Consider the following 13,467-nt stretch of genomic DNA (forward strand, 5'->3'; position numbering starts at 1 on the left):
GATGAACCATCTGAGAAACAAACTGAGGGTTTTAGAGGGGAGGGGGGTGGGGGGATGGGTTAGCCCGGTGATCAGTATTAAGGAGGGCACATACTGCATGGAGCACTGGGTGTTATACAGAAACAATGAATCGTGGAACCCTGCATCAAAAACTAATGATGCATTGTATGGTGACTAACATAACATAATAGAATAAAATTAAAAAAAAAAAATGTGATTCTACCCACTACACTTGTTAGACAAGGAAAGAGTGGAGACCTAATGGTGTTAATGGCCATGTCTGAGGCCAAATGGTTAATTATTAACAGGAGAAAAAATAAAATATAGATGCTAAGGAGTGCTGGATTAGAATCTCAATTAAAGCAACATCAACAACCTTTTATTAAGTCACACCAATTTAAGCCCTTGACTTTATTACCTTAACCCACCCATGAAGTTAGTGTTATAATCTCCGTATTTCAAATGATGAAACTAAGCTCTGTAAAGCAACGCAGCTGAAATCCCATAGCTGGTAAATGAAGGTCTGCCTAAAGTCTTGGTTTTAATCACTTTTTATCCATGAATGAAGTCTCCTAATGCCCGCCTCAATGCACTCTTTCCTTCCTACCATTCTGCTTCCTCACAGCTGTCTTTGTTTACCTTGAACATGAATCATATTGTCCCCTTTCTCTGCCTCCTTCCTCGACAGATAAACATTCATTCATTTAACACATTTTTCTTTTCTTCAACAAACATTACTGAGCCCCTCTTTGTGGCAGGCACAGGGCCAGGCCCTCACTGTTGAGTGATGAACTGCACAGAGATCGTTCTTGCTGTCAGAGTAGTGGTTTCTCAAAGTATCTTCCATCAATATTCTTTCAAAAGGTTATGAAGACAGATAACTATGGAGCCAACTGAAGCATAGGGTCATGACCAGGAATAAATTGATAACAACATGCTGTAAATGTGTGAGTCATGTGTTTTGCTGAACCACATGAAATTCCTGATATTTGACCATTTTGATCTATAAAAATGGCAATTTCATACACTTGACCCTAACAGAATGCTTTGTATGTAATAACTATTCACCAAAGCCAAATCCCACTTCAGAAAATGAAAGCGTTTCCCATAGAAATCTCTTCTAATTGATGAGTTTAGGGCTTTGGATCAATCTGGGACCCTCAGAGGAAATCCTGGGTGATCATGGGGTTGTGTGGGTATACTCAAAATGGTTCTTCCTGTGCTTGGGAAAATTAAAAAAGGAAACTGTTTAAAATGTAACAGGGGGACAATGTCCTGCCACTCTTAGTCAATTGCAGAGCCAACAGGAAGAGAGGGACCTTGCAAGTTGATACTACTATATAGCACTACTTTACTTTCCCAGCAGGAGGAAGAAAGGCTTTCTCCTCCCCCTGGCAACAGCCCAGTCAATGACAGACTGCCAAACTCAGCCAATGAAAAGCCACCACAGTTTACTTCAACACACTTACTGTTTATAACACCCTTCCCGACTCCCTCCTTTCCTCTATAAAAGAGCTGTCCTCTCCTTTGTTTTCCAGACTTGCCTATGGTTTTGCTGTAGCTTGTTCCCAAATTGTAATTCTGTTATTCCCAAATTAACCCATGTTTGCTTGTAAAATAATGGACAGTTTTATTTTTAAGGTTAACAGGCTCATCCAGTCACACAGGAAGTCTAAGCTTTATGAGGATCCGTGAGTTCTGGGAGAGCCTCTTGTTTTGAAGCGGTTTCCTAGTGTCTAGGATTCAGTGAAAACTTACAGCATAGGTCATGGCCTAGGTTCTTTTTACCAACACGGTTGTATTTATTACTCACAACCGTGGAAAAGTACTTCATTTTACAGAGAATGAAACCAAGGCTTGGAGAGGCTAATTGATCTGCCCAGAGATACACAGCTAAGTAACTGGAAGAACCTGGAGTCCAGTGCAGGAATTCTGATTCGAGATTGCACCCTCTTCCCTCACACATACTGGAACTCTACGTGGATTACGCTGTATGAAGGATCACGTTTTTAATCACAAGTATTTTTGTTTGTTTGTTTTGTTTTGTTTTGTAGTAATCAATATCAAGGCTGAAGTGTGTTTTTTACTAGCCCTAGTCTAAAACTGAAAGCAGACCAGAAGGAGGAATTTCCACATAGGTACAGTTACAAAGCCTGAAAAAGTGGCTTGCTTTTGGAATTTTTGGAAGTGGTTCAAATTTATGAGTTTGAGGTAAGAATGAAATCTCACAAAACTCTCAAGTCTTTCATTTCTACTGTTTATCAGGATAGTTCCAATCCAGCTGAGCATTGTGATTTTCTGGTAACAGGCAGCTCTGACCAATGTCAAAGTGACTTCACCGATGCCGAGCACAGAAAAAGTGGGTCATGGTCAGTATCCTACTAATAGCTTACAGAGGATTCCAAATGGCGATTTGCACAGAACATGCTGAGTTCTTTCTTTACTGATAACGACTCAGGCTGGAGGCTTAAGGTAAGAGAATACACATTATTTTTGGAACTATTTTCCTCTTGGCCCTTTCCTGCCTCACAGGAACATTTTGGTCCTGGTGACTGCAAGTTACCAAAGACTTTTACTTCTTACTTTTGCCTTCTCTCCTGAATGGGGATCAAGGAATTTGAACATAGACTGAGTTGAACTTGTCCATCCTGATAGTAATCCCGACACTGAGGTCAGTTGTAATAGAACTGCTTGCTTAATTGCTGGGCAATCCCTGGTAGTAAGATGCACAGGGAATCCAATGCAGTTCTCCTCTCTGGGTTCTCTACTATTTGGGGGAGTTTGGGGCCAAGACGCTGAGAATCTGGATTTCTTGCTTCTCAGATCTCCCCTATGCATTCTTTGTTCTAGCTGGACTTGGCTATCTCTCTCAGGAATTATCATCCCTGACTTTAACAACATCGCTTCTGACATTTAGCCAACCTGAGATTTGTTTCTCTACCCCATGTATCCAATTATACTCATTCTACAAGGCCCAGTTCCATTCTCACTTCATTCATGAGATCCAGCTAAGCCCTCCCATATAACTCCCTCATTTTCCGCCCACACCACCACCATTTGCAGGTCACTGCCTCATATTGTTTGCTAATGTCAAGCTTCATGATGGCAAGGATCCTGGATTCTTTTTCTTTGTAACCTTAAAGACATGTGGATAGATATATTTCATAACAGAACATATTCTCTGAGGCCCATAGAACTCCAGGTTGGTTTAAAATGGAAGAAAAAATTAAAGATGGGAAGTGAGCTATCAAAGAATCCACTCCTGGAACTTAGAAACTTTTCATTTGCCAGGACTGATTCCAACGTCCAAATTCTACCCTGACCCTCCTTCAAATCCCTATCCCCACCAAACTTCCCAGCCCCCACTATGAACTACAGATACTACTGTCAGTAGAAACAGCCCCATTTTCTCCTTGCTTGAGAGGGTACTGACTTGCATACCAAATGTTGGGGATAGAATAAAATAATAAGGTTAAAACATATTTAATCTTACTCTTCAAGATGGACCTGTTTTAAGCATTTTACACATATTAACTCAGTTAACCTTACAGCAATCCCATGATGTAAGCAGCACCCTAGTGGTACCCTTCCCTCCAATTTTACAAAGTGGTAGATTTAGGTTAGTTATAAATTCTTGCTATCCTCCCATCGTGAAGTGAGGTTTATGTTTCCTTTCCCTGAAACTTCAAAACCTGGAAAAACTTTCACTAGGAGCCCTGAACCTCCATGAACTAGAAACGACATTGAGAGGGACATGGACCCAGCTGAGTCCAGTGTTTCTAGTTAACCCACCAAGACACAAGGTGTGTGAGTGAAGCCAGACTCTCCAGACCAGAGGAGCCACTGAGGGATCTCAGCCAACACCCTGTGGGGCAGAAGAATTGCCTTGTTGAGCCCTGCCCAAATTTCTGAGCCACAAAATTGTGAGATCCAATGACACAGTTATTTGAAGCCACTAAGTTATGGGAAAATTTGTTTCATAACAATAGTTAACTAGAACATATGTGACTTGCTCACAGTCACTTAGCTAATGTGAAGAAGATCTAGGTTTTAAACCCAGGCAGCCCAACTCCAAGCACATGCATTTAATCACTGCTCTAGCAGTGATTTTCACCGAGGAAAAATTAAAATTGTCCAAAGCACACTGATCATTCTGGAGGGAAAACTATCTGTAAGCCATGCCACTTCTGGTTGTTAAATGATGATAAGGTATGTTATAAAGCCTATTTTGTTTTCCAATTTATTCAATAAATATTCATTGAGCACCTATCTTTACTTGAATACTATCACTCACCCACCTGCTTTCTCAATGTACTCACCTGTCTTCTCAATGCACCCACCTGCTTTCTCAATCTTAACTTTCGTGTCTTTTTTTTTTTTTTTAATATTCAGGGGAGGACCTAGACACACTTTTTTTTTTTTTTTTAAGATTTATTTATTTTAGAGAGAGAGTGTGCACAAGTGGGGGGAAGGGCAAAGGGAGAGGAAAGAGGGGAAGCAGACTCCCCGCTAAGAGGGGAGCCCGATGCGGGGCTCAATCTCAGGATTCTGAGGTCATGACATGAGCTGAAACCAAGAGTCTGATGCTTAAATGACTGAGCCACCCAGGTGCCCTTAGGCACACTCTTCTTAATATAGGATAAAGACCTGATGCTTGGGCACCCTAGCTGTGAGTGATTTAACATAGTCCATGTGATCCACAAGCAAAATGTAACAAACTGGAGTATCAGAAAGATCAAAGTAGTGATTACTTCTGGGAGGCTAGAGCACTGAAGGGCCATGTCAACTCAAAAACTATTAGTTTATGTTCATACACAGGTAAGCGCAGCACTGAAAGCACTTTCCAGTTTTACTCTGATCTGAAATCAACGCAAACCAAAGTCAATCAGAAACGAACTGCTCAAATGTTTCTTTAGCTTATGCTTCAAGAAGGAACCAGTAGATTATCGTATAATCAGATGGTTTTAGATCAGGTTTTTATGCTTATTTTATTTCTCCTGGAAGAGTCTAATTTTAGGAGAACCCTGGTCTATCAAGGTTATCAAAGCAAAGGAAGACAGAACAGAGTATCATCTGGAAAAGGCTGTAAGATTTCACACATGACTGGCCTGGTAAACATGAAATCCAGACTTCCTCAGTTCTTTTTTCTCCCACAGATCAAATTTTTATCAGTCCACTTCACCCTAGAAAATTAGCTGGATCACACTGGACATATGAGAACTTCTGAGACTGACCTTCCTCACCCTAAGTCCTCAGAGGCTGGGAATTGTCCTAAATCTTGGGTCCCCAGTCCTAGCAGAGGCTTGATGTAATCTGTGCTTGAGATCAGAAAAGGGTTGGAGACAAGGCAGGCTACTGAATTTTTATGGAGCCGAGGGCAAAGTTCTTTTTTTTTAATTTTTTATTTTTGTAGTTTCAAGTTTTTATTTAGGTTCCAGTTAGTTAACATACAGTGTAATATTCGGTTCAGGAGTAGAATTTAGTGATTCATCACTTACATAGAACACCCAGTGCTCATCACAATACGTGTCAGGCAAAGTTCTTATGGCTAGTTGGCAAGAACAAAAAAGTCCAAAATCCTTGGCATCAAATTATTTCCTCTAGCTAATCTTTACAAAGAATATGGACCTTTTTGATCCCTCATCCCAGTCCAATCTAATTCTGCTAGTCTGCTGTCTTTTCTCTAAGAGTTTGCATTTACATACCCTTAAGAACAAAAAGGTCATCAGATTTATAACTCCCCTTTATAGTCATGGTAGAAGCAAAAGGAAAGATACGTAGATCAAATCCCATTATCACTGGACTCAGGAAAAGAAACCCTCACGGGAGGCTGTTAGGGCATGCTCCAGCTGTCCACATCTTTCCATAATGAGAACAGATTCTATGGTGTTCAGAGTCATAATCACTTGCAAGACTTTTGTGCCTTGTACCCTACTCTTCTTTGGAAGTTCTGGCTTTCTCCGTTTTTGGAAAGATTCACCCAGTATCCTCCTATCTGTGTGTTTGCTGCAGGAGGAAAAGCCAAAAACCCAGTAATTACCATGGCTTAGTCCCTGAATCCCTATGTAACATTAAGTCCTCCCGAGGTCAGTAAAAATTTGGCCTTGAAAAAGATTACAGGACAGCCACTCGTATGAAGAAAAAGCCATTTGCTCCTCTGTTTCCCACAGCGTTAACGGAATGTATTACGACAGAAACAGAACAAGTCTGCCAGGACCTGGGCAGACAGAACTATCCTTTCACCAACCATAAACAGATCTGCTCTTGAGCTAGAGAGAGTCATAATAGAAATATATATTGCCTTTTATCTTCTTTTCAGTGAGTAGAGTGAAGTGTCAGGAGTTATTGGTTTAATATCAGTAGAGAAGAAGCTATTTCTTTTTTGAGCGTGTACATAGGTGTACATGCAACAGCACACACAACTATACGAGTGTGATGCTAACCCGGTTCTTAGTAGCACTTCTAAAACACATAAAATTGGCCTGATAACATCATCAGTGTATACAGCCTCAAATTGTTCCTGTGGAATCTTGTAAGGAGCTGTCTGGGTATTTCTGCTCAAAGAAAAGGGAAAAGGAAGACAACACTTTTATCTCTACTTAACTCGCATAAACTTAGTTCAGAAGAATGAGAACACATAGGGGGGCTTAATTGATTATTGACTCTACATTTACAATGCCCACTGAAATCAATGGGAGGGTGATGTCAAAGACTCAACTGAGGCCCTGGATAATGTCTTAAAACTAAGAAACAGAAAGGACAAGTCCTGATCTACTGAATCTTCTATAAATGCTAACTAGGCTCGGAGTAATTTCCCCACAAGCAATTGGAATGTCTTATTTTATGCCACAGCATTTAAGGCTAATAACTCGATTAACCTCCTATCCCCTACTAACTAGATTTATGAAATGCCAAGGGAGTCAGCAAAGCATTAGGCTTTAGCTTGGGTATAATTACTTTTAAGTGAAAAAATAAAACCATTACCACAAAACTAAGTACTTCCTATATAGCTAAAGTCAGACCTTCACAATTTCTAATGTAATACCGGATCTTTGTCAAATATAAAAGAAACAAAATGGATAAAAAATAACAAGTGATTGATCAACACTTAATAACAAAACAAAGACTGCATTTTACAAGCATTAGTTGAAACTCTAGCTTCAGTTGCCCTTTATTTAATGCTATCCACTGGCCTCAAAACTGAACAATTCATGTTTCAGCAAAGCCACTGAGAGGATGTGAATAGAATTGAACTAGGATACAGTTTCCCCTATGATAACAAATTTTCCTTTGCCCATTTTCCCTTTTTCTATTGAAAAGAAAAGTAATGAAATGAAAGGAGGAGTATTTCATACTGAAAGTGTTAGCCATTGCTCATTTTGATAACAGCTTTACTGTTTCAGCAATAAATATGATAGGAATAATAACCCATGAGTGCACGCAAAACTTTTATAACTTCTTTAGCAATGAATTTGTTTTTCTCTACTCCTAGATCTTATTACTATGAGCATCTGTAGGCATCCTTTCTACAAACATAGTAATTCAGACTCTTTAGCAACATAGCAACACTGACCTTATAGTAATGTCTCAAAGACAAAAAAAAAAAAAAAAAACAGAATCAATTAAGAATTGGAGAAAGGATTACCTGAATGCTTGCTGTAGAGCGATTTTTGCGTGTTGTGGTAGTAGCCATTGTAGTGGTGGTTTCCATGACAGTGGTAGACATTTCTGGTGGCATGGAGGTCGTCTGTGTTGTTCCCAAGATTGACGGGACTTCTCCCACCAGCCGGACACTTCCATTGATTTTAATATTGGGGTTGTTCTCAGCTGCCATGTTCAGTACTTTCAAACCATCATAATAGAGCCCAGAGAGCTGGCCTTGGAAGAGACGTCCTTTGTCTTTTCCACCGATGGCTATTTGCGCCTGGGTGTTGAAGATGGTTAACTGCCGGCCTAGTGGGTTGGGTGGAGGAAACATTATTATTCCCATATGTTATCTCTCTTTGCCTTGCCTGGTCTCAATGGACCAGGCATCAAAACAGGCTTCCGTGAACAAATGAAGGGGAAAAAACTGGATAACAAAAATTCAATAGACATTAGCAAGTAACATTTCACTATGTTTATCTCTTCCACTGTCTAGCTGAATATCCTAGATAAGCTAAATAATTCAGTCTCTATTTCATTATTATAAGGAAAGAGAAATCTTGGTTCAAAGATCCGCAGTATTGTAGTCTTCTTGGGTATGTAGTTGTGGATGACAGAAAGTAATCCCCAAATCAGGTGATGACAGTAATAAAGCATAAATACCTATCGCACTAATTTTTAACCTACAAAGTCATATAATGGCAACTAAATAGAATTATATATGGCAAACAAAAACTCAGTGAGGTGACTCAGAACACTGAATTAAAAAAAAAAAAGACTGATAATTAAATTAACTGAAATGAAATTAAATTCCAATTAAAAGATTTGGATTCATTGCATACTTATAGAAATGAAGTTTACTCACCAAACACCTCATTTCCTAGAAATCTTCATAATACATAATATTCTATCTATACTTGCTGTTTAATAAACATGATGACTGATAATTTCCTACCTCTTTTAATTTGGGGGAGGAATGGGATTATGGTCACACAACTATATCTCTCCCTAAAACATGGGAAATAAACAGGCATTGATAATGTTTCAGGGGTGGGGAAAAGAAAAAAATGCCATTCCAAATCAATGAATTTTAAAAAAAGGGGATGGGTATTCAGGAAAAAAGCAACACATAAAATTCCTTAAAACGATAGGTATGTTCATGTGTTGAAGACTATCAGTAGTTCAACTTATTTGGAGTCCCATTTGGGGAACCATTTGTGTTTCTGTGAATAGAAAACTATCAGAATGAAATCATGACAGAATTGAGTTTAGAATAGTGCAACTCAATTTATCTTCTTCCCAACTACCTCTACTTAAAAAAGCCTCTCTTAAGTGCTAGATCTTTCCCAGAAAAATCCAAACAGCTTTTTAAGGCTAAGCAAGTCTATGCTATTATTTCTTCAGATTATTTCCTTCTGCTTTTCCATATGGAGAAGGGGGAGAGACTTATTAATGGAATTAAATATATCCTTTTTGAGTTTTTCTTAAGTCAGTAATCAAACAATATTCCACTCATTCTTAATCTAATCACTTGCATTATTTTAGCTATAAATGGCTGGAATGTTCTGTTATTCCTGCCTGCTTATTAAAAGGGAGTCTATTTTTAAAAGACTAAGGTTTTTGACCCCACAATCTCTGATATGAATAGAGGCATACTGTGATGTTTGGGCTCTTAACTTCTACCACTATTACACGGTCTTTAAATCTCTACGATGAGGGGCACCTGGGTGGCTCAGTTGTTAAGCATCTGCTTTCGGCTCAGGTCATGATCCCAGGGTCCTGGGATCGAGCCCTGCATCGGGCTCCCTGCTCCGCGGGAAGCCTGCTTCTCCCTCTCCCACTCCCCCTGCTTGTGTTCCCTCTCTCGCTGTATCTCTCTCTGTCAAATAAATAAAATCTTTAAAAAAAAAAAAATCTCTACGATGATTAGCTATCCTTGAATTTCTAGTGTATAATGTGGAATGCCCTCTGAATATACATATACAATAAGGGTTGAAATGGAAGAGTCAGAGAAGGGAAAATGTATCTGCTCAGAAGGAACTCTTTATACAAGAGTCAGTTCTGCTCATGGCTCATGGGGTAACTCTTAAGGGCATATTAGTCAAGAATGATTTATGAATAATACCTTTTTGCTTTTTGGAAGCTTCAAACACTGCAGTATGGAGAACTGGCCAAAGAATTTTGTTATAGTGAAAATGATCTGCACTCTATAAAAATATTTGGGGCATGGAAATGTAATCTGTTGGATTTGATAACAGAATTGTCCAGATCCTAAGGGAACAATCAAAATGGATCTAATAGGTTTCCATTATTTTCCCACCAATTCCTTCAGTGCCTAGTGCACATGCATCATCGCCTGTCCTTTGGCCTCTCATTTCTCACATAAGATGTAGCAAAATGTTCAGTGCACAATAACACTGGATAATGGCCTGGAGCTCAACTCTCTTTACTGTTATTTCTTTGACAACAGCTTTTTCTAGGGGGGTTAAGCTTACTGCAAAAGAAATGTCATGATAGAAGGGGAGAATAATACACCCTCAACCTTGCATAGACTTTTTTTTTTTTTATTCTTATGTTAATCCCCATACATTACAACCTTGCATAGACTTTTGTGGGCAGCTTAACATGATAAAGAAGGAGCTGCCTAAAAGGAGATCTCTAGAACTCAACTCGGTAGCTTACACCAGAGAGCCCCAACGTCAAGCTATCCCTTCCATTCACATAACTGTCGGCCAACCATAATATTTATTCATCTCCTTTTTGGAATATGCCCTAGCACTGATGAACAGTGAATAGGGATAGCTAGTTATAGGTAAGAAATTTTATATTTCTAGTATTTCTGAAAGTACTTCACATCTGTAATGGTCCTCACCTTATTTTCCTAGTGATATTATTCTGCCAGTTATTACAAATAAAAAGAGGGTCAGGGAGAATTGAAATGCAAAGTTGAATTACACTGGCTAGAAATGTTGGATCTCCTTTATTCCAGTTGCCAGAGTGTACTGCATAAAAGGGTCTTTGCTTGTTCGAAACTAACCCAAGCATGGAGAAGGGCAAGACATGTTTCCTGGGCCACAGGAGGAAGCCACCACTCCATGTCTTGTTATTGCTGCATTCCCAGAGAGATCTAATGATTTCTTGAGAACAAGACACTGGTGGAGTGAAATAGGGAAGGATGTGGTCCAACCTTCAGTTCTCCATCATGCCATAGGAAGTGTTTGGATTTTTGTTTGCTCGTCTGTTTCACAGTCTATTTCTAGCTAGATCTGTTTTTTTTGTTTTTGTTTTTGTTTTTTGCTGTTTCAGGATCCTTTCCTAGCCCTCTGTACCTTGGATTGTGTAGTTAAGAGTAAAGCAGGCAGTCACTAAAGTAAGAGTGGGAAACTGAGTCTCCTGTCAGCTCTTCCTGTGATCAATTTACCTCTCTCAGCCAAGCAGGGGTAAGTGAGTAAATGAGAACTGGCCATCACCACCCTCTCCCTCTGAAGGGTTATTATAAGGGGCAGACTGGGGTAAGTTTTATCATTTGCCCCAGATTTCTCAAAATCAATGTCAGACCTCATTATTGTCATTCATTATGATCATTTTTTTTTATAATAAGTAACTATGATATCTATATCTATATCCTAATCTAAGAATTGTTCTATCATCCATAATACTCAATTTGGTTATACTAGCGCAGGGTTTGTAGCAGGTTACTGTCTGCTTTGTTTTGGGTGCCCATCTTCTTGGAAGTCATTATTTTTACCTCATTTGGATATCAAGTTCACATACTGCTTAAATTAAATCTTTGCACATCTCCAGTCAGTGTTGCACAAAGACTAATTAATTAAACTTCAGAACACCCTTGGGGAATAGGCAGTATTATTTCTCCTCTCCCCAGATGGGAAATCTGAGATATAAAGAGGTTAAGTGGATTGTCTAAGGTCAGAAAGTATCAGTCAATAGTAGACAGAGCCAGAAAACAGACTCAGGAATGCTGTGACCCAGATCTCTTCTCCAATGACAAAAATAACTCCAAAGAGGCATTCCAAGTGCTTCCTGATACGTCTGCCTATTCATCCTTCCATCTTTACCCTTTTCTAACTCGTTGTCTTTACAAGGTCTTTGGTATATATTTTCTACTCCTTTTTTTTTTTTTTTAAGATTTTATTTATTTATTTGAGAAAGAGAGAATGAGAGACAGAGAGCATGAGAGGAAGGAGGGTCAGAGAGAGAAGCAGACTCCCTGCCGAGCAGGGAGCCCGATGCAGGACTCGATCCTGGGACTCCAGGATCATGACCTGAGCCAAAGGCAGCCACTTAACCAACTGAGCCACCCAGGCGCCCCTATTTTCTACTCCTTTTGAAGGAAAGGTTAGCTAGACAGAGGAAGGGGTAAAGCAATAGAATGAACAGATGTTACTCACCCAAAGCATTAAAAAAAGTAATTTCAGTTAAAATGGTGTAGAAGAGAAAACCTCCAGGTTTGCAAATAACCATTTTCAATATTATATGCATATATACATACATACATATTTGGTTAAGAAACTAGAAAGCCGCCCTCCATCCCACGTGACCCACCCTTCCCCCTCGGATTTGTTGGCCTTTCGTCCTTCTATATGAAAGCCAACTGATAACAATGCTATCAGAAGGAAAACTAAAAGCCTATTCATAACTTTATAATGGTTTATACAAATGAAAACGCCTGGCATGCTCTTAAACTTAGAGTTGAAAAGGCGATGGAATAAAAGAAAATATTATTAACATAAAATTAAAAGAAAAAAAGTTCTCTCAGGCACATGAGACTCAGACATGCATATCTAGTTTTCTTCTCCTTTTTAAAAAGTGAGGCAATCATAGTCTTTAGTGTTAAAGGGACTTTATGAGCTGGTGATTACTAAACAAAATTATTTGCTTTTTAGAGTTAATTTATTTTTAATTAGACCACATACGTTAAAAACAGGGCAAACAGTTAAGACTCAGCGAGGATTTTCCGTGTTTAAGGGTCTAAATGTTGTCACCCAACTTAAAACTGTAATTAAGTTTGCTTAAGTTGCATATTAATATATTCAATTCTTTTTATGTATCACTCAATCAAATCTCTACAAATTTTAAGGACTCACTGAAGGTCTTGAGACAAGGTAGCTTGTACTGGCTCGGGAAAGAAGGGACTACATAGCTTCTGGAAATAGAGATTTTTCTTCACTGAAAGATAATAGTTTATATCCTAGCAAACAGAAGCCACACAGAAAATTCTAACATCAGGTATAACCGCTGCCCTCTTTTATTAACAAAGTGGTTGTTTTCTTCAGCAAATCAGAACTGCTGTTTTGCCTTTCATGAGCCTTTCTTTTCCAACTCATTGTCTTAGCCACTTGCACTTTTGTTGCATAAATATCAAACACATAAGGGTATTACACAACCAAAGTGTAAAAAAAGCTTTTCTTTTTTTTTTTTTTTTTAGTTTCAGCCAACAACTAGGACACAATTAATGCCTCTTATGAAACACTTTTGCCTCTGTTAAGTTTGAATCTAAAGGCAAAATTCATCTTTCTCATTCTTTCTTCGTTTAAAAACAAATGTTAGAAAACACTGCTCCCCTTATAACATTTGTCTTAAGCAGTTTAAGTTACAAGAGTCGATCTGCTGATTTTTTTTAGTTATCCACGCTGGAGAGTAAAGCCAAAACAGCCTCAAGATGTAAGTTTAAAGAGTACTTTTGAAATTTCTTTAGAAAGCTTTGGTATAAGAGGTAATTTAAAACAAATTAACAAATAATGTCATGCAGTGGTTAAATTGCCATAATACATTTCTTTTTTTAGAGGTTCCTGGAATTTCTTG

The 13,467-nt window shown here is 38.7% G+C and overlaps 1 protein-coding gene across 12 annotated transcripts in view; it reads right to left on the minus strand.

Annotated features, from left to right (window-relative positions):
• NRXN3 (neurexin 3) overlaps positions 1 to 13,467 on the minus strand; it is a 1,456,830-nt gene that overhangs the window by 135,466 nt on the left and 1,307,897 nt on the right. For all 12 annotated transcript variants that reach the window (XR_014148330.1, XM_081830134.1, XM_081830131.1 and 9 more), the window contains one exon: positions 7,646 to 7,953. Coding sequence is in view for 11 of the 12 variants with exons in the window: in XM_081830134.1 (XP_081686260.1) it covers positions 7,646 to 7,953 (308 nt within the window). In the remaining variant the exon portion in view is untranslated. The remainder of the gene's footprint in view (positions 1 to 7,645; positions 7,954 to 13,467) is intronic.

The sequence above is a fragment of the Leptonychotes weddellii genome, chromosome 9 (assembly GCF_054177405.1).
Source record: "Leptonychotes weddellii isolate Sample4059 chromosome 9, ASM5417740v2, whole genome shotgun sequence".
In the NCBI taxonomy this organism is placed as follows: domain Eukaryota; kingdom Metazoa; phylum Chordata; class Mammalia; order Carnivora; family Phocidae; genus Leptonychotes; species Leptonychotes weddellii.